Source organism: Pygocentrus nattereri, chromosome 10, assembly GCF_015220715.1.
Source record: "Pygocentrus nattereri isolate fPygNat1 chromosome 10, fPygNat1.pri, whole genome shotgun sequence".
Taxonomy (NCBI): domain Eukaryota; kingdom Metazoa; phylum Chordata; class Actinopteri; order Characiformes; family Serrasalmidae; genus Pygocentrus; species Pygocentrus nattereri.
In genome coordinates, this window is record NC_051220.1 from 18164673 (window position 1) to 18191704 (window position 27032).

The following is a 27032-nucleotide window of genomic DNA, read 5'->3' on the forward strand; positions in this document are numbered from 1 at the left end:
TCCAGCTGTCACATGAAATAAAAGAAAATAAGCAATTTTTTGCAACGAAAAGCGAATTTTAATGAGTTTCTGTCAACTCTGTACAAGTAAATGAAACATTATGTCTGTAAAAACGCGTCTGAAAAATAAGGTCCAAATTGACACTGTTTTGGTTATTTTATGATTGAATTTCACATCAAATGAGCACAAAAACACATAGTAGTAAAATGGCTCAAGGCCACTTTTCTCTTTAAGATGAGGGCACATTTTAATACATTTACTAGTTCATTGGGATCTGGTACCTTCTGTCATGTTATGTAGCTACTAAGGAGACAAAAATGGAAACATCTGATTGGTCATATGACGTTACTTGCAGTTACGGAATTTGTTCAGCAAATGCTTTTACATCTGAATTTAACAGATTTCTTTTATTGGCAGAAATATGTCCGCCTCAAGCCGGTGTAAAAAAAACTTAAATGCAAATTTCTTTCTCTTGCTCTGTCTCTCAAATTGTATCTCTGTCTCTTTGTCTATCTGTCTGTCTGTCTCTCTCACATTGTCTCTCTCACATTGTCTCTCTCTGTGACATTCTTTCTACATCTCATTTTCACCCCCCCCCTCTCTCTCTCTCTCTGTGTGTCTCTTTCTTTCTCTCTTTCTTTCTTTCTTTCTTTCTTTCTTTACATTACATTACATTACAATTTAGCAGACGCTTTTATCCAGAGCGACTTACAAATAATGTGGTACATAGAACAAACATAGTCAGGCCTTAAAGGAGGCCAAGGGGTAAAAGTGGGGTAGAGAAGGGAAGGAGGGCAAGAAGGAGATGAGGTTGGTAGTGGTTAGATTTGCAAGAGGCGATCAGAGTAAGTGCTCCCTGAAGAGCTCTGTCTTCAGGAGTTTCTTAAAAATAGCGAGGGACGCCCCTGCTCTGACAGCGGAAGGTAGCTTGTTCCACCATTGGGGAAGCAAGTATGAGAACAGTCTCGATTGCTTTGTGTGAATGTTTGGCAAAGCTAAGCGACGTTCATTTTGAGGATCGCAGCGGCCGGCGGTGCTGTAAGCCTTTAGGAGCGAGTGCAGGTAGGAAGGAGCCTGCTCTGTTAACACCTTGTAGGCAATTGTAAGAGTTTTAAATTTGATACGAGCAGCAACCGGTAACCAGTGGAGCTCAATGAGCAGTGGGGTGACATGCGCCCGTTTTGGTTGGTTAAAGACCAGACGCGCTGCAGCGTTCTGAACCATCTTCAGTGGTTTTACAACACAGGCCGGGAGGCCCGTCAGTATGGCATTGCAGTAGTCGAGGCGTGAGATGACCACTTCTTTCTCTCTCTCTCTCGGTCTGTCTGTTCTCTCGCTGTCTTCTCTCTCGTATTAATTTCTCTCTTTCTCAATTTCTCTCTCTATCCTCTCTCTATCTTGCCTTGTTCTGTCTCTGTTTCTCTCTCTCTCTCTTTCACTCTCTCGCTTTCACTCTCGCTCTCTCTCCCTGTCCTCTCTCTATCTTGCCTTGTTCTGTCTCTGCTTCGCTCTTGCTTTCGCTCTTGCTCTCCCTGTCCTCTCTCTATCTTGCCTTGTTCTGTCTCTGCTTCTCTCTCTCTCTCTCTCTCTCTCTCTCTCTCTCTCTCTCTCTCTCTCTCTCTCTCTCTCTCTCTCTCTCTCTCGCTTTCGCTCTCGCTCTCTCCCTGTCCTCTCTCTATCTTGCCTTGTTCTGTCTCTGCTTCTCTCTCTCTCGCTCTCGCTCTCGCGCTCTCTCCCTCCCTGTCCTCTCTCTATCTTGCCTTGTTCTGTCTCTGCCTCTCTCTCTCTCTCTCTCTCTCTCGCTTTCGCTCTCGCTCTCCTCTCTCTATCTTGCCTTGTTCTGTCTCTGCTTCTCTCTCTCTCACTCTCGCGCTCTCTCTCTCCCTGTCCTCTCTCTATCTTGCCTTGTTCTGTCTCTGCTTCTCTCTCTCTCGCTCTCGCGCTCTCTCTCTCCCTGTCCTCTCTCTATCTTGCCTTGTTCTGTCTCTGCTTCTCTCTTGCTTTCGCTCTCGCTCTCCCTGTCTTCTCTCTATCTTGCTTTGTTCTGTCTCTGCTTCTCTCTCTCTCTCTCTCTCTCTCTCTCTCTCTCTCTCGCACTCTGTCTCTCCCTGTCCTCTCTCTATCTTTCCTTGTTCTGTCTCTGCTTCTCTCTCTCACGCTCTCGCTCTCGCGCTCTCTCTCTCTCTCTCTCTCTCTCTCTCTCTCTCTCTCTCTCTCTCTCTCTCTCTCTCTCTCTCTCTCTCTCTCTCTTTCTCCCCCTCCCTCCCTCCCTGCCCTCTCTCTATCTTGCCTTGTTCTGTCTCTGCTTCTCTCTGTCTCTGTCTCTCTCTCTTGTTCTCTCTCGTTCTCTCTCTCTCTCTCTCTCTCTCTCTCTCTCTCTCTCTCTCTCTCTCTCTCTCTCTCTCCCTGTCCTCTCTCTATCTTGCCTTGTTCTGTCTCTGCTTCTCTCTCTCTCTCTGAGGCTGCTAAGGTTGCTCTGAAAGTGCCAGTGTAGCAGGATGGGGCAGTTTTGCTGACTGGTGTGCCTGGGCCTCTGGCCACGTGTGAGCTACAGCTGCCAGGTGACTTTTAGCAGCCCCAGAGAGAGAGGACATGCTGATATCAAACCCGTGCAACACACACGCACACAATTGGAGTGCTTACTCACTACCTATGTTGGGCCAGAGGTGCCCCCTGCTCCTTCATCACCATCCGCAAAATCAGAATAGTCATATCATATTCGGGTTTGTGGGATGGTCTGTCTTTCTCAGTGTCAACTCAAATGAAATCCAGTCTAGTAGAATATGGGTGTAACAAAGCTCAATTGAATAACGCAGAGAGTTGAAAAGATCACCTCAGAAATATTAGTAATTTACTGGACAGCGTTCAGGGAAGAACTATGGATTAGTCAGTGAGCAGCAAAACTAACAAAAGCAACATGAAAGCAGAAATCTACCGTTCCCCTCAAAGTTGTGCATTGAGATATGAGAGTGAGAGGCCGCAATACTCGAGCATTTGGAACATCTAGCCACTGCGTTCAAGTGAGTTTCCTGTTCAATTCATGTAAAGTTAATTTTGTTGAATTGAAAATAATTAATACATTTTGATAAAGTGTATTTTGTTCACTTAATTTACTTTTTAAAATGGAAAAATATCCTGAAGGATCAAATTTGAGCAAATAGGACAAATGCAATTAATCCAGATTAACTGCACAAAAGAATGCAATTAATTCTGATTGAGTTTTTCATAATTTGACAGCCCTAATCACAAACATGTTGGAATATACAAGACGTACCAGGAAAAAATAAATAAAATAAAAAAACTGGGAAGGACTATGAGGACCATGATTTTAAATATTTTTTTATAAAAAAAAAATTTTAATCATTTTTATTTCAACATTTTATTGATAAAAATAAAAAACTGATAAAAATAAAAAAATAACTTGCTAGCTGCTTATTACTGTGCAGTTTGTGTAGTTACTATGCACTTGTTGTTTTTTTACAGATATGTGCAAATAAGTAATATCCATGCAGCTCATGAAGTTCTGATGATGCCCAAGATGTTCATATTATATCATATGATCATACCATAATTTATCACAGTTATGATAACATATTTTCAGCAGCCAGGGAACATGAATGTTAATCGTCTTTTCCGTTCATGGAATATTTGTCTCACATGTCTTTCTTCTTTTCTCTTTCTGGCTTCTTCAGTTGGAGAATCTGATGCTGGATAAAGATGGCCACATAAAGATCACAGACTTTGGGCTTTGTAAGGAGGGCATAAAGGACGGAGCCACCATGAAGACCTTCTGTGGTACTCCGGAGTATCTGGCTCCTGAGGTAACATGCACACACTTACATCTGTTTCACAGATTTGTACAGCTGAGACGCTCACATCCTTTCAGTTTCATGGGAATGCAGACAAAATTGTCAAAGTTTATTTAAAGACAAATTATTTTTTCCCTCTAAACAGAAGCACATGGGCTCGGTCAGAATTGCAAATCAGGTTCAACTGCTGGTTTGGTTTGAAACTTTGGCCGCTGAGGCAGATTTTGTGCATGAAAGGGTTTTTTTTGGAAGCATGCATTATGTGGGAGAGTAGCAGGGTTATTGATGCATATTTGTCTGTGTGCGTGTCTCTTTAATGGGTAATGATTTAACCTGCCAGAAATGCTGAGGTGGAGACTTTTTGTCTGTAGATGCAGCAAGTCTAGTAGAGATTGCAAGAATGTTGGGGTGTGGCACTTCCCTTTGCGTGCAGGTATGACATATGGCACTTCAGAAGTAACATGAGAGGGCATTGTGTGTGTGCGTGTGTGTACCCACTTCCAGTCTGTGGAATGTGTCCGGGAGAAGAGTGCTTGTGTTGACACAGTTGCGGGCTCGTTGTTTTTAGCCCACCATTTTGGAATTTGCTGGTAGAGGGGCTTGGCACGGCCTGGAGAAACGTGAGCTTCCAGCCCAGACACAAGCAAGACTGACCATCAGAGTCCCAGCTGCTGCCCTGGTACTGAGGGACCACCCGCCCACAGCTGGTCCACATGCCTGCACTCTGACCTGTGCTAAGGACACCACATCACCTCCCTAATTTTAGCAAGGGAAGAACAAAATACAATTACTGATTAGCACCTGCCAAAAGGACACTTTTATGAAACCACTCTTTTGCAACATTCAGCTTAATTTTCATCAGTTGTGAAGTTGTGTAATTACAATGATTTGATACATTATCATTTAAAAACTGTGTCTCTGATTGGATGTACTGTAAAAACAGACTTCTTTTGCTGTGGTTGCTCACACCAACACCAAAAATGCAAAGATTCCAAAAACATTTGGTTTTTACTATTAAAACACCATTTACTATTAAGTGCAAATAATAATAAAAAAAAGCTAAATAAGGCAAGCACATCTTTTATGTACTTTACAACTGTAAGAAACAGTCAACATCCACTGAATAGGTTTTTTTCTAGTAATTTCTAGTTATGCCAGCAGAAACGAATGTTTTTAGAAAAAGCAATAAAAGTATTCAAAACAATAAAAGCAATAAATATAGACAAAAAAGCAATAAAATATACAGTACTGTGCAGAAGTCTGAGGCACTTCAGCACATGATTTAAAGTAATTTATATTGACAATAATTGTTTGCTTGTAAAATCAAAATATATCATGAGAATTAAATATAAAACTTGTAAATACAGTGAAAAGTAATAAAAGTAACAAGAAATGTTATTTAATAAACTACAAATAATACGGTCCTGCCAAAAGGAGAAGTTTGGAAATGGCACATTTATGTACATAAAATCAGTAATTATGTTATTCATTGTAATGTTAGTGTTTTTCTGAGTGAATAAATACTTACTGCCCAGATAAATAGCTTTTAATTCAGGTACCTCAAACTTATATTTGACTTCCTAAAAGGTCTTCAGTAGTGATGCAGGTTATTTACTACTTCACATATTTCAACACTTGGATTAAAATATTCAACTAATTTGAAGTTTGCAATTGGCGCTGTTGCCTAGTAGCTGAATCACTTGCTCTGCACATGGGAGACGAGGTTCAAACCTTACTCACTGGAAAACAGTGCTACTATAATGTTAGACACTAATCCTAACATTGCTTTCCTGTCAGTCTAGTTAGGTCATGTCTAATTGTGTAATGTTATTTAACCTGTTTTACCATTCCAGCCCTCACTGATGTGATCATTACACTCACATCACGATTAAAATGTAATTAATTGTGCAGCTATACTGTTTTCCTTGGTAAGAAGATTTTGCCTTAATAATGATTTGACAGTTTTCATTTACAAACTTTTGATAAAAGCACATATTGAAAATCTTTTGGCTCAAAGGGTGGTTTAAACATCTGAAGACTGATTAGTGCTGGCATCACAACAGGAGGATAAAATTAGGGAACCCCCATTTTTGATAGGAGTGCAAGGAAATTTTGCTTTCAGAGAAAGATTGATGATTCAATTTCTCACAATCTAGTGTACCTTCTTAGTCCTTGTAAGACATCTGTACTTTGTAAACAGTGCTGTGGCAGTACAAAGGCTGCACTGATGCTCATCGTGCCAGTAAAAGAAAGAAGGAGAAAGTGAGTTACTGAAGGTTGCCACTGAGGTCACTGAAGTACTGGAAAGTGAGGTCATTTATTTCTGGATGCGATGTGTGTTGTCAGTGTTTTGCTCCATTTTAGATGGACTGCCTGATACACTTCATGCTTGTAACAGGAACAGGTCTCTGTGTTGGTTACTCGCCTGAAAGCAGATTCTTTGACCTTTGCAGAACTTGGCTCATGCCAGGGGTGTCTAGCTCCAGGGGTGGAGCAAAATTTGGTGATTTCCCTACTCAGACACACCTGATTCAATTCAGCAGGTTTAGTAGATTTGTTTTTGCAGGGATGCTCAAAAAAATAAAGGGAACACTTAAACAACACAATATAACTCCAAGTAAATCAAACTTCTGTGAAATCAAACTGTCCACTTAGGAAGCAACACTGATTGACAATCAATTTCACAGCTGTTGTGCAAATGGAATAGACAACAGGTGGAAATCATTGGCAATTAGCAAGACATTCTCAATAAAGGAGTGGTTCTGCAGGTGGGGACCACAGACCACTTCTCAGTACCGCTGCTTTCTGGCTGATGTTTTGGTCACTTTTGAATGTTGGTGGTGCTTTCACACTCGTGGTAGCATGCGACGGACTCTACAACCCACACAAGTGGCTCAGGTAGCGCAGCTCATCCAGGATGGCACATCAATGTGAGCTGTGGCAAGAAGGTTTGCTGAGTCTGTACGCGTAGTGTCCAGAGGCTGGAGGCGCTACCAGAAGACAGGCCAGTACACCAGGAGACATGGAGGAGGCTGTAGGAGGGCAACAACCCAGCAGCAGGACCGCTACATCCGCCTTTGTGCAAGGAGGAACAGGAGGAGCACTGCCAGAGCCCTGCAAAAGGACCTCCAGCAGGCCACAAATGTGCATGTGTCTGCACAAACGGTTAGAAACCGACTCCATGAGGATGGTATGAGGGCCCGACATCCAGAGATGGGGGTTGTGCTCAGAGCCCAACACCGTGCAGGACGCTTGGCATTTGCCAGAGAACACCAGGATTGGCAAATTCTCCACTGGCGCCCTGTGCTCTTCACAGATGAAAGCAGGTTGACGCTGAGCACATGTGACAGACGTGACAGAGTCTGGAGACGCCGTGGAGAGCGATCTGCTGTCTGCAACATCCTTCAGCATGACCGGTTTGGCAGTGGGTCAGTAATGGTGTGGGGTGGCATTTCTTTGGAGGGCCGCACAGCCCTCCATGTGCTCGCCAGAGGTAGTCTGACTGCCATTAGGTACCGAGATGAGATCCTTAGACCCCTTGTGAGACCATATGCTGGTGCAGTTGGCCCTGGGTTCCTCCTAATGCAGGACAATGCTAGACCTCATGTGGCTGGAGTGTGTCAGCAGTTGCTGCAAGATGAAGGCATTGAAGCTATGGACTGGCCCGCCCGTTCCCCAGACCTGAATCTGATTGAGCACATCTGGGACATCATGTCTCGCTCCATCCACCAACACCACGTTGCATCACAGACTGTCCAGGAGTTGGCGGATGCTTTAGTCCAGGTCTGGGAGGAGATCCCTCAGGAGACCATCTGCCACCTCATCAGTAGCATGCCCAGGCGTTGTAGGGAGGTCATACAGGCACGTGGAGGCCACACACAATACTGAGCCTCATTTTGACTTGTTTTAAGGACATTACATCAAAGTTGGATCGGCCTGTAGTGTGTTTTTCCACTTTAATAAAAAACACTTTAATCCAGGCCTCCGTTGGTTAATAAATTTGATTTCTGTTGATGATTTTGTTGTCAGCACATTCAACTTTGTACAGAACAAAGTATTCAATGAGAATATTTCATTCATTCAGATCTAGGATGTGTTATTTGAGTGTTCCCTTTATTTTTTTGAGCAGTGTATAAATGCAGATATCTGAACTCTTCTTAATATTCAAGTAAGGCAAGGTTTGTAATATTAAAAAAAAGTCATTTTTTATTGCCTTTATATCAAAACCCTTTAACTTTTTTATTTTTATATTTTTTTTAATTATTTGTAAATTAGACCGAAATTACTTAGATAGTAATATACATCTAAGTGCCAAAACATGACCTCTAACAGATGAAGCGAATGACATTTATTATCTCGTCACAATGGCCAACTGCTCTGAGCAGTGTTCTGTTAGGAATCCCTGCATCCAGGCTTTCATGACATCATTTGACAAGAACCTCTTACAGACCCGGTTTACCCCTTTATGGCAAAGGTATTCTCTATTGGCAGCGGCCACTTTCCAAAGAATAATGCTCCCTGCCACACAGCTCGCATCATTTAAGAATGGTTTGAGGGACATGGTAAAGAGTTCAATGTGTTGCCCTGGCTTCCAAAATCCCCAGATCTCAGTCCGGTCGAGTGCCTGTGGGATGTGCTGGAGCAAGTCAGATAACCCTAACCATTCAGAGGTGTAAATAACTCTACGGGTCAGAGATGTTTTGGCAGCACACAGAGGATCAACAACATATTAGGCACAGTGTTTGGCTTATCAGAAATGTTTCATTCCTCTACAAAGTTATCCTTTCAACGGATTATTGGGTATGGCCAGTTCTACATGCTAGTTAGATGCTCCCCCGTTGCATGATGCTACCATACTGGAAGTGTGAAGGCCAACATGTGAACTCCACCACTGCATCTTTTTTTGAACTGATAGGAGGAAAGAGGCAGGACCATCCGACCACCCAGAGATGCTCTGTAAAGACTCCCAACCACAGATGACTTTGGCATCACCAGAGACAGGACTGACAGTCTCCTGACGACACGACCAGTGCTTAGACGTTTGTGCCTCTGTATTTTAGTTAGAAAACAATTTAAAATATGTTTTTGCTGCTAAATTGATTCTCATAAAAATTGTTGCTATGCCCATCCCTAGAAATCTCTAAACTTTGCTGGGCAGGACTGGAAAAGGAGACCTCGCTCTAATTGCCCATTAAATCCTTTTGTGCCCCAGAACTGTCCAGATGCCCTCCACTTGAATTAAACCATGCATCCGGGTCACCTGCGCCCCCTCTGCCCTCGTTTCCTCCTGACGTTGGTACGCTCCCCCACGTTGTTGACATGACAACACTGCCCCAGCGCTGGAGACTTCAGGGGGCGTTGTCATGGAGACGGGGTGGCCTCTCCGGAGGGCCGTCCAGGCAGTGTTACAGGTTGTTCCGCTGTAAACAATGACCTTGTTGTTTGTGTGTGGAGCTCTGGAATGCTGTTACGTCTGGGAATATTCCACCGGCCCGGAGAAAGAGAGAGGGGGGCAGATGGAGGTGTTTGGGGGGGGGGGTGAAATGGTCAGTCAAGATAGATGCTCATTTAGTGGGTGGTGATTTTAGAAAAGGTGGGAGAAAGCATCTCTGAAGCGATTTGTTTGGGGAAATATCTAGTAACTGAGGAGACATGCAGGAAAAGAGGAGGAGGGTTAGTGGCCATGAAATGTTGTGTGTGTGTGTGTGTTGTGCTGAGAGTCTGTCTTTGTGTGTTGTGTTGGGTTTGAAATGATATGGAGGGAAAGAGAGTAGGAAGCCTGTGCATGCTTTGTCATAGGTGTCTGTCTGTCTCTCTCTCTCTCTCTCTCTCTCTCTCTCTCTCTCTCTCTCTCTCTCTCTCTCTCTCTCTTTCTCTTTCTCTTTCTCTTTTTCTTTCTCCCTCCCTCCCTCCCTCCCTCCCTGTCCTCTCTCTATCTTGCCTTGTTCTGTCTCTACTGCTCTCTCTCGCTCGCTCGCTCTCTCTCAATTTCTCTGACACTGTGACTCTATTATAAGTTCCATTATTGCCAACAAAAATAACAAATGTAAGAGAAAATTACAAAACACATCAATGCAAAAAATTTTTCACTATTTTTATTTTGTCTGTCTGTCTGTCTGTCTGTCTGTCTGTCTGTCTCTATCTGTCTGTCTGTCTGTCTGCCTCTCCTTTCTTTTCTCTCTCTTCCTCCTCAGTCTCTCTCCATTTCACTCCTGTGTCTTTTCTTTTTCACTCTATATCTGACTTTTACAAATTATACCATTGCAAAAGTAATTAACAATAAATATGAGCAAAAATACACTACAGAACAAAATAATATATTTTTTCTATCTGTCAGTCTCTGTGTGTTAAATCATAAGTTAATGCTTTTTCTTATTGGTCGTCTCTTATGCTGTTGTAAGATATCACATCTTGCTGCCTGTATAATCAGTCAGACTCTTCTGTCCTTAGAGCAGTTTTTACTGCAATCTTGCAGACCTCACAGAATAGTCTGATTGAATCATTTTTTGAATATTTGGGTACTCTGTTAGGCAGTGTAGGTCTGTCTTATCCACCACCCAGAGGTCAGAAGGTCACAGCGAGAGCACAGCCTGTCCTCTCTGGGTAATCAGGTCTGCCAGTTTCAGTGGTTTCAATTCTCTCTCTCTCTCTCTTTCTCTCTCCCTCTCTGCCCTGGGGGCCAGTGTAACCATGTAAGCCCAGTCAGGCTCATGCTTACGTGGGTGAGGGCAGAGCTTTGGCTCCTGGGCTCCTGGCAGCTCCACAGCTGTGTCGCTCTTCTACATATAAGGGGCAGCTGCAGACCCAGCTGTCTCTCTTTCTCTGTGAGTCACACGACAGCAGCGCTGGAAATAGAGAGTAGCCAGTAATCCAAGCAGTACGTCGGCTTCACCTTACCACTGACCACATAGTCTCCCCCTCAGAGAGCATAGTGTTCAGGCTGCCCTGCTCACTCAACCAGGCAGCGCTGCGCAGGGATTCCTCAGACACACACTGGCATATGTATGCTGCGATAGCCACATGCACACTCAACCTTGTTGTACCCCTTTAATTTAACCCCACAGTTGTACTATCATACACATTACATACAATATTTAGGGTTTTTTTTTTTGTTTCATACATTTATAGCAGCATCCTCTCTAGTTAAAGACCAGCATTGTATGTAATACTTAGCCGGCTATCTATGAACCTATTTTGGGTGTAGTTTGGAAGTTTACCTCACTTAACCCACAGCAGCTCAAAGCTCTCTTTGTTTTCTCACCAGTGTGAGCTTTCTTTTTCAAATCTACCTCAGTCATACTGCTGTTCCAAGCACTAGTATAGCATACCAATACATGACACCAGCCACTGGAGTCTTATACCCTACTTCACTAAATTTCCTCCTTCCTTCCTTTTGTACACTCAAATGTCAATAGTGGAAGGCCATTAGTTTGTGACTGTGTATGTCTTGAAGTGGAAGAAGGCTGACTGTGCTGTTGTTTTGAATAGTCACAATATAAATGTATCAGTTCAGTTTCCTGAGTCGTCATTAACATTAGCAGAACGGCATTATTCTTTCATTCGCTTCACCAAGTGAAAAGAAGTTTAGCATCATTGTTTTGGTAGAATTCACAAATCCTGACAGCCAGCATGATCACTGATTTGTAGGCTAATAAATACAGAAGTGCACCACTGTTAAAAATGTTGAGATCTTTTTTTTTTTTTAATATATATAAAAACAATTTAATTGCAAATACATGTATAAAATAGTTCTACTATGATGACAGTATAATTTAAATATAAGTTTAGATGTGTCCAGAATAGAAATGTAAATTATTATCCATAAACTGAAAAATAAACTGCTGTATGACCGGTTTAAAAAAAATGTAATTTAACTTTGTTTCATTTCCAGTGAACAACTTCATATTTGAATATGGATCATTTATCAATTCATGTTGAGGAATGTTTTTAAACTACCACACGACAGGGCAATAGGCATTGGGTCTGCCAGAAAGGCCTGATAAAAAGTGAAGCATCCTTGGAAGTGGGCAACATTTTCATAATACATGGTGCTAATCACATTATTTAATATAGTTTATAAAAACTATAAATATAAGGATTATTATTCAGTATTTAAAATATTGTACTCCACTGAATCCCGTTAGACAGGTCTAGTTATGCTCTCTTTTTAATAAACCATGTAGTTGGTCAGTGTTCCGTAAGTTGGAACAAATTTTAAAAAGCATATTGTGCATCACGATAACTATTAAAAGTATTTTTAGCACAGAGATAATATAAAATATTTTTAGCACAGAGATAATATAAAATATTTTTAGCACAGAGAAACAAATAGTGGCATTCAGGACAAAAGCACAACCACAACTAGGACCACATCGAAAGCAAGCATCTGCATGCGACTGCGTCGTCCATGTCCTCAGACAAAAAGTGTGATGCATAATGTGGTGTCAGGAAATTACACATGGGTGTGTAAAATTATAGAGAACGATGTGGGGACAATGATGGCTATCAACAGCTATTGAGGTACACTGAGCTAATGCAAGCCTCAGTCATGAAGTGATGCTTTTTTGTTCTAGTTTTCAGCAGCAAATTGTGTTTTCAAGTTATTTCATTAATGGTTTAGTATTTAAGAACATATAGTTGTCAGACCCTAAACAGATTCTGAGGGCATGTTTAATAGTTTAGGACCTTTTACTTAATATACATGCTAATTACCCTAAATACTGTGTTCCACCAGCCATAGGAACTCTCTTTAATATTCATGTGTTAATACAGAATTCAGTTAATGTATGCACTTATAAGTACATGTAAATTAAAGCAGTAAGCCACAAAAGGCAGTGTGTTAGTGACTTTGCTCTGTTCTGTGTTGTTCCTAATAACTTTAGCCATGATAAAATCACTAAACTAAATAAAACAAACAGCCTCAAGTGAATTGCATTTATCAAACACCAGACACAATACAATATGATGACCTGCACAATTTTTTTATTAAGTTATTATTAGTAATAGAGAGAGTTATTTGGCACTGTAGTTCCTTTAGAATGTTATTGTTGTCAAGCAACCATTGACAGCTGGAAGAGGATAAGAATGCTCAGTCGCCCATCATTGGGTATTGCAGTCATTACCTTTTTTTTTTTTAATTTTTGCTATACATAATAACTGTATAATATAATAAAGAACACATCATACTATAGCACTGTTTAATGAAAAGACTTGGCGACATGGCACAGTAATACAGACTCTAAGCGTTGTTAGGTGGTCATAAATGTGTCTATATGTAGTAACAACTTCAAATGTGACTCAGATTTTATAGTAAGTTTTTATGATTGCTTCAAATGTGGCTTAGCCATTCAGAATTCAGAACCAGAACAATTCATTTTAGAAACGATATTTTGATTTTAGGCTTGCTGAACAATGACAGTCAACAGAATTTGTGAAAATTTGCATCCAAAACAGATTTGCAGGTGATTTCTGTGCATTATGTACCTATAGATAAAATCTGTACATCAAGAATGAAGTGAATAATAAAATTAACATCCCGAATGTTTCACATTTGAATCTTCTCATGGTTCCTTAAACCTTAAGTGAAAGTGCATCTCTACCCAAAGTGCTTGTGGTGCTTTAAAATGCGCTGCAACCTTCAAGATAAGTTATCATTTTCCTAGTATTCTAACAGAGAAATCTTGCTCTAGAGACTGCTGCTTCACAGCTGTATGAGGAAGTAGGTGTATCATTGAGCCAAATTAAGGATTCTTTGACTTCAAAACCTTTAATTGCACAGTTGTCATATTTTCCGCCTAACCAACCTTACTAAGATCAAGCTACACAATCAGTCTGTTCCCAGCTCCATCTTGTCAGCCAGATTGAACTTTTTTGTGCTGTCGGACAAACAGGCTAGACCCAAATTGAGCTTACATCTACAGTGCTTGATAATGGCAGGCAGAGCCCCTGCTGATAAAATATTCTGGGCTCCAGAGGGAAACACTATCTCTAGCCTCTGATGCCAGGTGGGAGCCCTGCCTGGCCACAAGCTCCCTGAGAACTGGAACAGGGGCCTCCCTCGCCAAAGCAAAATACATTTATAGGCTAATGGCAAGAAGTATATCTCTCTCTGTAAATGAGCCCGGTGTGACTATGATGTAATGGATGCACTAACTAATCGCTCTCTTCAGAGATGCTTTTGCGCTCCTCTTCTTTTCCTTTTTTGTTTCATGATGTACTGACCTCATGTTGTTAAAGAAGCATCCATGTGTCCGTCAAAGAAGAATGCACTTTTTAAAGATCTGTCTGGCCCTGTAGTTGCATGTGTGTGTGTGTGTGTGTGTGTGTGTTAATGCCATGTAGACCTGCAGTGCACAATACAGGGACGTTGGTACTATTTGAATGTACTTTGCCATGAGCGTATATTGATGGTGTATGAAGGTGAATGTGGATTGTGTAGGGAATGTGATCATATTGCAACCATTTTGATTAGTGATTGGCAATACTGATAAAATTCAGTATCACAGTATTTTCCAAATATATCACTTATAAAGTAATTTTAGAATTTCATTAATTAATGAACTTAATGAACCACACACTTCCTGAGTACTGATATTTCATGCTAAAAGAATGTCTTACAAACCTGACACAGCTCGTTTTAATTTTACTGTTTTTGTTCTGTTCTGCTTTTTCTTTTCAAATTACACCAAAGGAAGTTTGCACAGTGTTATGAATGGCAATATGGCCAAAATCGCATTTGCAGGAAGGAAATGTGTACTTTGTTTATGTATTTTTTTTAAGCACTCTGGGATCATAAATCAGGCATCATGTTGAAAATTGGTGATGAAAGGAAAATTTATAACAAAGAAAAGTTATGTGAAGTAAAATGAAGAAGAAATATTCAAGATTGTACATTTGTTTCAAGGTCACTAGTCAAATTTACAGTTGCAAAAATGTTCAGATTTTTTTGTCTTTAGCCCTTCCATTGATGCACGTGTTCACACAACTCTGAGGTGAATTTGATGTCCTCATTAGAGGCTTTTGCACAGATTGCTTTAGTCAACATGCCAGCTCAAGTGCACGCTGTCATTAAGGCAAAAGCCTGTCCTACCAAAAACTAAGAAATTCTGTAATTTATGCAAGTAGTGAAAAGATTCCACTTCTTGTTGTTGTATTGGTAAGATCATAATGAAAATTGGAAAAATAGAATTTTTACTAGTACTTTCAGACTTTTGTACCTCACTGAAAACTGCAACTAACTACATTTTTTATCGACCAACGCTGCTAAAGTTAAAAATCTATGTTGTTGAGACATCAGTACAGATATAGATGAAATATCACCTAGTGAGAAGTTGGAAATGCTTGAGTTGTGATATTTAGGTAAATAGAAGTATATTGAGGCATAAGATTAACTTGAATTGACTATAGATGTGCATTTGCACCATCTTCAGACTGGATATAAAGTCAGAATTGTGTACATGTCTGCTGACGTGTGCAGCTCTGAATTAATGATTGTTTTTGAGTGAACTGTAGACTAATTGAGGCTGAGAATGGGTAATAGTGTATTACAGTGCCCCCAAGTGGCACATACAGGAAAAGAAATGCACAGCTCTACCTTTGGCTGTCTGCAGCCATAGGTTCTGGATGGTGCAACTGGCTGGAATGTCTACATGGAAAGATTGCCTGTATATCCCAGAGGGTGTTGAACAATTGTTCTCAGAGTGTGGTGAAGGGTTCAACAGTGTTGTTTGGAAAGGATACAGTGACAGACGTCTTATATATCAACTAAGAGGCATACTGTAAATAGCATTTTCATGACATAGTCATGGTACTAAGTACCAAATTAGATGCTGGCTAACAACTAATTGGGGAACAAAATGGAGAACATGCATTCGCAGGGACAGTTCCAGGCTAAGATGTTTACAATTGTATGCCAATGTCTCTGTATTGTAGGTACTGGAGGATAACGATTACGGTCGTGCTGTAGACTGGTGGGGTCTCGGGGTGGTGATGTATGAGATGATGTGCGGCCGCCTGCCTTTCTACAACCAGGACCACGAGCGTCTGTTTGAGCTCATCCTCATGGAGGATATCCGTTTCCCCCGGACACTCGCTCCTGAGGGCAAGTCCTTGCTCTCCGGTCTCCTTAAGAAAGACCCGAAACAGAGGTCAGTGGCTTCTTTTTTCTCTAATGTCCCTCCATTCACATAAATTCTTCAGTTTGTTTCAGACAGTTATCTCTAAAGTGTTCTTTAGATGTAGTCACAAAGCAGACACACAGCTCTTATGTGCACTTTCTTGTGTGATAAACTGAAGTAGACTGTAAAAGTGGTTTTGCTAAGACAATAGCTGAATGAACTGATTTTACAGTTTCATCATGATACACATGTACACAAACTTGTCGCCTCTCAGCAAAATTCAGCTTTGCCATTCATGTGAATGCTGTAGATGAGAATAGTTTTTCATTTCTGAAAGGGAGGGATGGGGAGGGTATATTCTGTTTCTAATAGCTTTCGAAACATTAATATGTGCAAATGATCATTGTGTGCAACACAAAATTAATGCAAAACAAGTTGATTTCTGTGGACTTTCATAACTACTATCTGCAAATAACATCACAAACAGTGATCATTGGGGTCAAACCACAGTGTGCATGATTGAGTCAGTGTAGGCCTTTTATCTAGGGATGCACAATGATATGCACTGCATGTTTCCATGTTTAGTTGTGTTGTTGCTGTTTGGTTGAGCTATTCCTTTAACATTTATCTGTGTATTGTGCCCATTAGGTTAGGAGGTGGGCCTGATGATGCAAAAGAAATCATGCAGCACAAATTTTTTGCTGGAATCGTGTGGCAAGATGTTTACGAGAAAAAGGTAAACAAATTACTCACTCTCTCACTATGAACCTTTCCAGCACACCTTTTTAAATGTGATGTTCTTTAAAAATAAGACTGAATCTTGCTCTAAATCCTCTAAATCTAGACTTGACCTTGTACTAAAGTGGATTAAAGTATGTTAGGGTTACAGCCTGGAACCACCAAGATCGCTGACCTAGCATGAAACACAACTCCTGCAGAAATCTGTGCACACGCAGATTGGATTTGATCATGCCCTCAGCAGTAGCCCACACTGTAAATAAGAGTTAGTTCTATAGTAATCCTCTGTTTAAACTTAGCCTGTGATTCCCCTCCCTGTATTTTAGCCAGAGCGGGCAACATCTGTTAATGTTCGTATCAACAAGGAGTGTCTGTACAGTGCAGCATGAAAGATGTGTCTTCTAGAGCTCCAGCAGCAGGGTACAAGCAAGGCTCTTTAGTAAGACTCTAAAACAGGAACTGAGCTACATTTATTTACTACTACTTACTTACTCCCTTCTCTTGTCTCTCCTTCTCTCAGCTGATCCCTCCTTTTAAGCCCCAGGTTACCTCAGAAACGGACACAAGGTATTTTGACGAAGAGTTCACTGCACAGACCATCACTATCACACCACCTGGAGAAGGTACTATACACATCAACAACATGACATACATTGCATATTTACCAACTTTCAGTAATTTACAGCTCCTCCTGGGCTGTGCTGGACATTTTACTGTTACAGTTTTCCAGTCGTCTGGCAGTGCTTGTCATTGGACGATGAAGCGTATCATTAGTTGGTGTAAATTTCCTCCAGGATTTCTTAATGTCAGTCATGATGTAGTGTTACTGTTAGTGTCGGTCATCTCTTTTTGGACCTATCTGCTCCTCTAGTAATGAATACCTGGAATATTTATTCAGACAGTGTTTTAGAATTCTCAAGGTTCCTCACATGAGAGTGTCAACTTTCAATATCAATGTTATTGATAATGCTGATAATAAAAAGTAGTTGGAAAACTATCTTGCTATCGAGTAGTTGTCATGACGTTTTCGCTGCCCATTTACATCACTTAAATGAAAGAGGGAAAACACAGATGGTGGTGACTAAAGTACATACACAGCTGTTAACATTGTCTAAGACCATTTTCTGTAAGATGAGTGAAAATGAGCTCACCTTCTAGAGAAACACATTCACAGCAGAAACTATCAAAAGTTCACCATGGTGAGTGAAACGCAGTAAAACTAGTCAGAAGGTATTTATTTTATCTTATTCCCTATATGTGAATGTCTGTCTGATACTGTGCACTGTGAGCTCCTGTAACCAAAACCAAATTCCTCGTATGCGTAGCATACTTGGCCAGTAAAGCTTGATTCTGATTCTGATTCTGATAAAAACAGCATGGTGTCTGCTTTTCAGCAAACTCTGTTTTGGTTTCGCTATAGACACTCCATTGGCTGAAGGAATAAGCTACAAATTATACTTATTTTTTGCTAGTGCACTAATACTCACAGACTTGCTCGTCATGGATATGGGTATTTTTTAAAAGTTTTTGAAAACATCGTCATCAGGTGTGGTGTTTCTGCTGTTTATTGAGTGGTTAACATTCTTTATGGATCTGCATGTCTGACATGACTAATAAGGGCAGCTTCTAGGAGCTTGCTAGTATCAGTAACACTTTTATCTTAATCATTACATGAGGAATCATTTGAAAAACAATGCAGAGTTCTATCTCTGTAACAGTAGTCGGAGTGTCGTGGAATTTGTTCATGTTCATGTTCATTTTTTTTTCTTTATTGTTTCTGCACCTTACACACTGAGTAAAATAGCATTTAGGAGGGCAATGCTGAAGGCATCTTGTGGCATTGTTAATCTTGATAAAAGTCTGATGTAGAATGATAGATTCTGACCGCACATTTAATTTCTCTGATTAATCAGTGCCATAATTGTCTGATTTAATCCACTATGCAAATCGTCTTTAGTAACAGCCCTAGATATTTCAGAGTGAACACTGCCCCCTGGTGCAGAGGTATTACTCTTTGCAAATGTGCTCACTGTCCACTTTATTAGGTACACCTATCTTGTATCTACACTGCTTGTCCATTTGATCAGCACCACTAACTATATAGGAGTACATTGTAGTCATTTGGTTTTCTGCATAATTTATTAACCCCCTTTTACCCTATTCATCAGTCTGTAATTGTGGAACTACAAAGTGCACCTGAATGGTAAGAGGCCCTGATAAAGTAGACAGAGTGAGAATACATGTATCTAATAAAGTGGCCGGGTGACTGCACTTTGGGGTATGAAGGTTCATTAGACTGCAGAAAGTAAAACAAATAAACAAATCAATAAAGATATATATTTAAAAGAATCAGTTTTTCTTGCTCCTGCGGTCACCAGCAGCATTGCCTGGGCATGTAAGGTTCCAGGGCTCAGCCCAGTTCATTATAGATTTTTTTTTTTTTTTTTTCTTTTTGGAATATCACCCAGTATTTTTTTTTTTTAATTAACCTGTAAAAGGAGCAGTTGCTATTTTTTACTTACACTTCAATGTGCAGTGATCCAGCAATGTTGAATGACTTGTCTTATAAACAAAATTATTTAAAAAAAAATAAATAAGAGTACTGAAAACGCTGAATAAACAAAACAACAGGATGTTTCCCCAGTAATGCCATTCTTAAAGTCCTCTGCACATTTCTTCTCTCTCCACATCAACCAGCCCTTCTATACGTTTCCTCACTAATGCCCTGTCAACACAGGAATCATTTATCTGTAGTTTTGATGTATTTTAAAAGCTCAAATGTCACTCACATGTCACGTGTCACGCACATTTTTGACATCAGGTTTGGCTTGGGCTTTTGGGTTTTTGTGGGTTATAGTGATCACACAGCCTTTTCACAACACAAGAGAAAACTAACAGAAAGCAAAGACAGTGCTCAGATAGGTCTGATTAGTGGTTTATTTCTTATATTTGTTTTATTAAATTTCTTTGTTTTTTTTTCATTCAGGCTTTGCTAGATGTTTTATGTAACACTCAATTGTAGTATCATTATACTCTCAATATCAACATGCACTGTGCTCCCTGGGACTTTAAATGCATTTTTTTCCTTAAGTGACGAGATGTGTACCATTTTATCTGGCATTTATGTTTTATGAATGTCCTATAATGTATCTCTCTGTGTTTATTTCACTCACTCACAGATGAAAACATGGAGCCGTTTGACAGTGAGAGGAGACCCCACTTTCCAAAGTTTTCCTACTCTGCCAGTGGAACCTGCTAGATGACCTTTTTTCATTCCTGCCTCTGCACCACCAATTCCAGCGCTCCCTGCTGGGCGCTTTGAATAGCCGTTGCTCTTTTGCACCACTGACCTATGACAAATTTCCCCCTACCAATGACTAAACTTTAACATCACAAAGGAAAGATGGAAAAAAAACTGGCATCTGATGAGGGCGGCCTTTGGCAGCATCCTACTGGAGTGCACACACTTTGGGCCTTTTCACCATTTCGGTTTGTCTTAAATTCTCCAACATTTCGGTTTGTCTTAAATTCTCCAACATTTCGGTTTGTCTTAAATTCTCCAACATTTCGGTTTGTCTTAAATTCTCCAACATTTTGGTTTGTCTTAAATGTCAAATTTTGTCACAGCACAAACATTTCTTCATGGCTATAACCAATAAATTTCACAGTCTTGCGAAAGGATAAACAAACCTTCCAGCACACTTTTACTTCTGTGGCCTTCCAGTGACTTATTTTCGAGGATGTTAGAGGGAACAGTACACCACATTCTCAAAAAACAAACAAATGAATGAATAAATAATTTACTGAAAAAATAAAAAGCCACTTGACACAGAAGTCAAAGGTTTTAGAGCACTTCCTAAACCTACTTAGGTATTTACAGCAACTGAACTAATATAATGCCAAATAATTGTAACACTTTCATTGAGACACAAGTCCTTTAGACCAACAAAAGCGTTTATGCATTTTATACAAAGACTCATTGAAGAAGTCTTTGAATAATATGCAATCATATAGCATTTCAATTGAGCAGGACTTTTTAGAGGTATTGATTGGAATTGCTTTGGCCCAAGAGCTTTTAGGCTAAATTTCCCCTGCATTTGTAATCATTTGTACTGAATGTGCAATACTGTAGCAAACCACAAAGAAGTACATAGATAGTTTAGTAATGTAGTTCAGCTGAAACAAGGCCACTTCAGTTTTGTCTGAACTGGATCTGAATGGATTTTTTTAACCCTTTAGTTCTCCAAGTGGTAAGGAGAAATTCTCATTTCAGATTGCTTTAAAAAAGGCATCCTGCGCTTGAGCATTGCCATTTTTGAAAGTGTTTTTCCCTGTATTAATCAAGTTGGGTACTCCTCCTCCATCCTCTCTCTTTTCCTCCTTTTTTTGGACTGGTTTGTTTTCTGTATTGGGTGCATTTCTCCCAGTGCACATTGCACAGCCTCAGTGAGGTACTACAACTAGAACTACTTCAACAACATCCTTACAGTTCACGGCTTTGAATCTAAGGGAGCCTTGTGGCAAAACCAGCCTTTGTTATCTTTTGAACGGACTGTCTTTTTTTCTTTTTTTACCTGGATTTGTTCATTATTTATATATAAACCAGCAGTGACTAGGAGATTGACTTTGCAGGGGAAAATGCACTTTCCTGCCTCTTGCATTTGTACATTGGCGTTCAGGCATTTCTTACATCGTAGGGGAGCTTCACGTAAGATTCAACAAGTAGTGGTGCTTTAGCTTGAAAAGTCAGCCATTGTTGTTTACACGCTGGAGTTGTATAAAGTGTTTGACATTCACATTTTGATTGCCACACCGACTATAAATGCAGCCGTATTTTGCATGGGTTGATGAAACATGGGTAAGAGTTACTTTGCTCAGATTGCTGATTTATAAACAATGAAAATGATCTATGCACAGTAAAAAAAAGATATCTTTGCATTTTAAACCTAATCAATACATCTTAATCTTATTTTTGTACTTGTTTTAAGTCATTTATCTAGAGAAATAGTCTTGTTCAATTGGCAGATCATTTTTAAAAACACAAGCAAAACAAGCAATGTTATCTACCAAAGAATAACAATTTCGCTATAAAGAATTACTTAAAACAAGTAAAAACATCTAGAAATAAGTTATAATCCTAATATTCTCAAAATACATAGAACGGTCTCTCAACAGTCTCAAAATGATACATATTAGACGTAAAGATGCTTGCCAAGAGATCAGTGTTTTACAGTGTGGCCACTCATTGGTTAGTGTGTGATTGAAAGCGTGAATCCGATTTGCAAAGACTGTAATCATTAAAGATCTTGCCTGATGCTCCTTTACCGTTGAAGGTAACATGAACCAGCATTTCTGTAGATTAATCTGATGGAAGGTGTAAATACCATGAAACTGTTTTCAAGCAGTTTGAATACAATCCAGTACAGCCCTTGTACAGATATTGGAACGAGTCTTTGTACAGATACTAGAATCTGTTAGGAAATAAGCGTCAAGAACTTGTTTTGAAAATGAAATTTTTTTTTTTTTACTATCGTCAGTCACAATTTTTGAAGTGCATTACTCTGATCAGTGTTCAAATCTCACGTAGTAATCACCATGCAAAACTTTGTCTCATGCGTAAATGAATGTAAAGGCTTTTCCCTCCTCACTTTTTTACCTTAATACCTTAATTTTTGTATCTTCTTCTCCAGATTAAAGGAGCAATAAGTAACCTTACCATTTTGTCCGCCGACTTACATGTTATTGGCTCACTGCTGTTCATATTGCCTTACCATGCCATTTGAACATTTGACCCGACCACTGTAGAAAACAGCATCTCTTTGGCTCACATGCCTTTAACTCTGTCACTTTGTAACATTCCACACTTACCATATAGCCTATATATCATTTTCTTCTTGAAAGCATCTACTTATTGCTTCTTTAAGACCTGATTGTTACATATGCATATGCTTTCTCATACTGTCCTGTTATCTTTTTGAAATGCTGAGATATTTTGCTTTTTTTTAATATACCTTTCCTCAACTCTCAAACTAAAGACACATGCTTTAGTATACGAATAATACAAACTTTGTACACACATCTGTTTTTATGGTTTAGATTTTTTCTGTGGAATTGAGCAAATAAAAGGTTTGGCTATATAGTGTGTTCATGCATTATTTCACAGCATATAGGACTTTTGAAGATAGTGACAGCAGCATACAGTGTAAAACATATTTTATGTAGTTAAATACAAGTACAACCATCTTTTGGTCATCTCCTGTTTCTACAGGCAGTGTTGGGTTAGTTACTGTAATGGGATTATTTTATTTAATACTTCTTGGAAAAAGTAAAAGTATATCTGTGTTGCTCTGTATAGCCCAGACACATCTGTACTAACTGTACTAGGGGAAAATCCAGCAGTCCTTTCTGTACTTTATTCAGAAAGAAACAAACAGTAAACATTGTTTAAAAGGTTTGCAGCTATCCTTGCCTTTGAACAAGACTCAACAAATCATGCTGATTAAAATCCAACAGGGATCTTTATCCATTAGTTTTATATTAGCATGATTGAATGCTTAAATCACTGTTCACAGGGTTTATGACCTGCTCACAATAACAAAGTCATGCAATCAGCGGATGCAGGTAACACACAAGTGCAAAATAGGTACAGGGACCAGCACTGATCATCTATACAGAGGGAGTTTGTTTACAGTGCACAATGCATAATTAATATTGTTAGAGATATATGAGTAACTCAAGTAATGTAATTCTGATTAAGTCAGTAAAGATAAGAATTTCAGCTATAATGCATCATATTAGTGTGAGGCTAACCACTTTGCTGAAGCACATCTATCCTCTGTTACGTCACTACAAAGTTTACAAGGTTATGTTTTGACAGATATTTGAGGTTTATTGTGTTGATTTTACTCCTACTTTGTAGTCAAAAATCTATTTCTCTCTTTTCATTATGTGTATTTGTGGTCACTGTTGTGATGATACCTTGCATCAGTTTCCTTTTTACAGAAGGAAAAAACGTTTGTAGCTTTGAATGGAAATAAATGGGACCAGTTTTTTTCCCCCCAATAAATTTTAAAGCATGAGCATTAATGCTCATTCATCATGAAACTGTAATTGAGGTCTAACAGTCTAGACACATCAGGCGGTGCAGCTGTCCAGCCATATATGTTCATTGAGTAAACCATAACAAAAGATAATTTAGTTGTATAAAATGAAGTAGTTTGGCATGATGTTGCAAAAAAGGCAACTTTAAAAGTGCTCAACTCACTGAAAAACTTTTGTCTCCAAGTTCTTACTTCCTCAAATGTCAGATGAATTTTCACATGCTTTCACGAAAGAGGAGTCAGGTTATTGCATCATAAAGAAGACCCCAAGTGACCTTCATGACGTAACTCCAAGATCAGCAGTAGCCCTTTCACATATTTAGGAAAAAATGGCATTTTTGAGGTCATGGTTCAGTTTACCATGTCAGGTGGAATAACCTCAGGAAAACCATTTTATATATATAGTGTGTGTGTTTATTTTAGAACATGTAAGTATAAATTCAAGTTCAAGCACAAAGGTTTCTACAGGTGTCTAAACAGATGCCTGCTTATTTTGACATTAGTCTGAAAAGTCAGGTGGCACAATGTTTAGGCCAAAACCTTATCTCAAAGTTATCCTAAAACAATGTCCCGGACATCATATTCTTAACCATTTCAAATGAATTAATAACTTTCTGAGATGTAGCTTTTAATGTCAAACTCTTTGGATGTCTGCTTCCTATCATCTCTTCTATGAACAATTCTGACTTTACATCTTAACCATTTAAAAATGCGGAAATGTTGAAAAATCTGTGGAATTCCCCTAAGTGAAATTCATGCATGATTTAAAACCCAGTGAGATCTTACGAGGCTGTGCTGGGAAAAGAGAAATCCAAATGTTGTTTACATAATTATTGTGTTGACTAAACTAGACAAGCACACAGAAAAAGGGGGGAGATTGAGAGAAGTATCATCACAGAGGGGAAACTTTGTAGATCTGTGAATTTCTGTGAAGTCTTTAGCTCCCAGTGGAACGAATGAGGATCTCAATCTTAGTTACTTTTTGTAAACAAGTTTTTTTCCCCCCCAAACTATTTGTTGATGTTATGGTCTGGACATTTGATTTTTGTCTTTTGGAAAGCATATCTAGCATATCTTCTAGGGCAGTTGCACTGTCACTTTAAGAAGGCCATGGCAGACTCTACCCAGCTGTTATTAAGTGTCTCGGGTCTTTAAAAAAAGTAGCGTTGATATTAAATAGTCAAAAATGTCTGGTGTTCTGCCACTTCGTTCCATGTAATTAAAAAAATACTTTTGATATACTAAAAAAAAAAACATGTAGGAAAGTTTGAAGAAGCAGTGTGGGGTGATCTTCACAACTAGAAGACCTACAAAAACACTACAGTGGCAAACAATTGCTTAAAGACTGTTTTTTGAAAATATACACAAAGTTAGAGTATAAATACACACTAATTCATAGTGTTTATCGGTACTTTGTAGGTCAAGTTTTGCTTTTTTTTTTTGGAAAAGGGTCCCATATAGCACCAAAAAGAGTTCTGCCATTATTACAATGTCAAACTTGTAACAATGGAAGAACCCTTTTCAAAAACATTCTATACAGAACATTCTCCATCAATCTGAAGAACCATTTTGGGATAGTGTAGTGGTTAACACCTCTGCCTTCTACACTGTAGACTGGGGTTCAATCCCCACCTGGGCAAACACCCTACACTATACCAATAAGAGTCCTTGGGCAAGACTCCTAACACCACCTTGGCCTACCTATGTAAAACGATCAAATTGTAAGTCGCTCTGGATAAGAGCGTCAGCCAAATGCCATAAATAAAAAATGGAATTTTACCATGTGAAGAACCCTTTAAGCATGCAAATGGTGTGAGTGTTTGTTACATTCCCCTCAGATGTAGCTTGGGGAGGAGAGGAGGAGTAACAAAATAATATGGCATGGCATGTAAAGCAGGACTGGCTCCAGTACACAACAGCAAGGTTTACATCAAAACCTTTACTGTGCTTCCATTGGTAGCTGCACATAACAGGAGCATATATACATAAAAAAAGGATAACACATTCAATATGAAAACTAATAAAGTCCTACCAGCCACAAAGGTGGACGGTGCCAAAGAAATAAACAAAACAAATCTAACCAATACAGCGGGTGGCACTCGCCCCTTACGTAGTGTGTCTAGACAGTTTGGCGACTATAGTGCATGCAAATGTATAGGCGCGCCCAACTTGCCTGTCCACACTTCATGCTGGAAAGGGGGAAAAAAAGGAGAGGGAGAGAGGGAGAGAGAGAGAGAGAGAGAGAGAGGTCCACAATTATCCGTCATGCGCCCAGCTGCACCTAATCTGCTTAAGGAGAAAAAAAAAACAAACGTGCAACACTGGCACTTAACAGTGTTCATGGTTCTATATGGAACCATGGTCTTTACTGAGGAACCACATCTTTAAAGAGTGTAGATCTCCAGGACCAGGATTGAACTCCTTCTTTCGGCTGCTCCCTTTAGGGGTCGCCACAGCGGATCATCTGCCTCCATCTTGCCCTATCCATTGCCTCCTCTACTTTTACACCAACCATCTCCATCTTCACTACATCCATAAACCTTCTCTGAGGTCTACCTCTTCTCCTTCTACCCGGCAGCTCCATCTCCAACATTCTTTGACCAATAGGACCAGGATTGAACATGCCTGGTTTAAAGGAACTGCTTCCCACACGTTCTTTGCTGGAGTCTGCAGACGATCCATAGTAGCTGGATTTTTTCTTTTCCATGCATTTCCCAGCAAAGCCTTTTTGCCCTATCTATCATTTGTTGTGGTTTTCCTCCCTTAAGTAAACATACAGGATAGACCACCTCTGGTCCCACACCCACTCCAGTTAATCAACCTCTTCCCAAGTCCCTGATTGGCTTTATCAGATGTATTAGAGCTAAGTAAGGGGTGGAGCAGCTTATTGGATACAGGCTGGAACTAAACTCTGCAGGAAGGTAACTCTCCAGGGCCAGGGTTGGAGACCAATGGGATAGACAGACCAAAAACCGTTGAGATGTTGCAATGAAACACAGTGTATGTGACACTTTTTTCTAAAAATCATAAAGGCATAGTATGGCATTGTTTGATGCCCTGTATTTAACACTAAAATGTAAAGCATAGTTTGGCTTTTGGATGTAAAAGACTGTACAAAGATAGAAATCCAAAAATGCGGAACAGTTAATAAATGGTTTGTCGTTGGAGGGGCTCTAAAGGAGGGTTTCTAAACCAGTTGATGGCATTCATGCATGCGAACAATTCTTTTAACTGTATAATAATGTAATATATAACAATGGCATGAATAA

At 39.7% G+C, this 27032-nt stretch overlaps 1 protein-coding gene across 3 annotated transcripts in view; it reads left to right on the plus strand.

Moving 5' to 3' along the window:
* The window catches only part of akt1 (v-akt murine thymoma viral oncogene homolog 1), a 71635-nt gene extending 48835 nt beyond the window's left edge, over positions 1–22800 (plus strand). For all 3 annotated transcript variants that reach the window (XM_017703256.2, XM_017703257.2, XM_037542116.1), the window contains exons 10-14: positions 3693–3821; positions 15741–15955; positions 16574–16661; positions 17184–17286; positions 19843–22800. In XM_017703256.2, the coding sequence (XP_017558745.1) occupies positions 3693–3821; positions 15741–15955; positions 16574–16661; positions 17184–17286; positions 19843–19922 (615 nt within the window). In that variant the 3' untranslated portion in view covers positions 19923–22800. The remainder of the gene's footprint in view (positions 1–3692; positions 3822–15740; positions 15956–16573; positions 16662–17183; positions 17287–19842) is intronic.
* The last annotated feature ends 4232 nt before the right edge of the window (positions 22801–27032 follow it).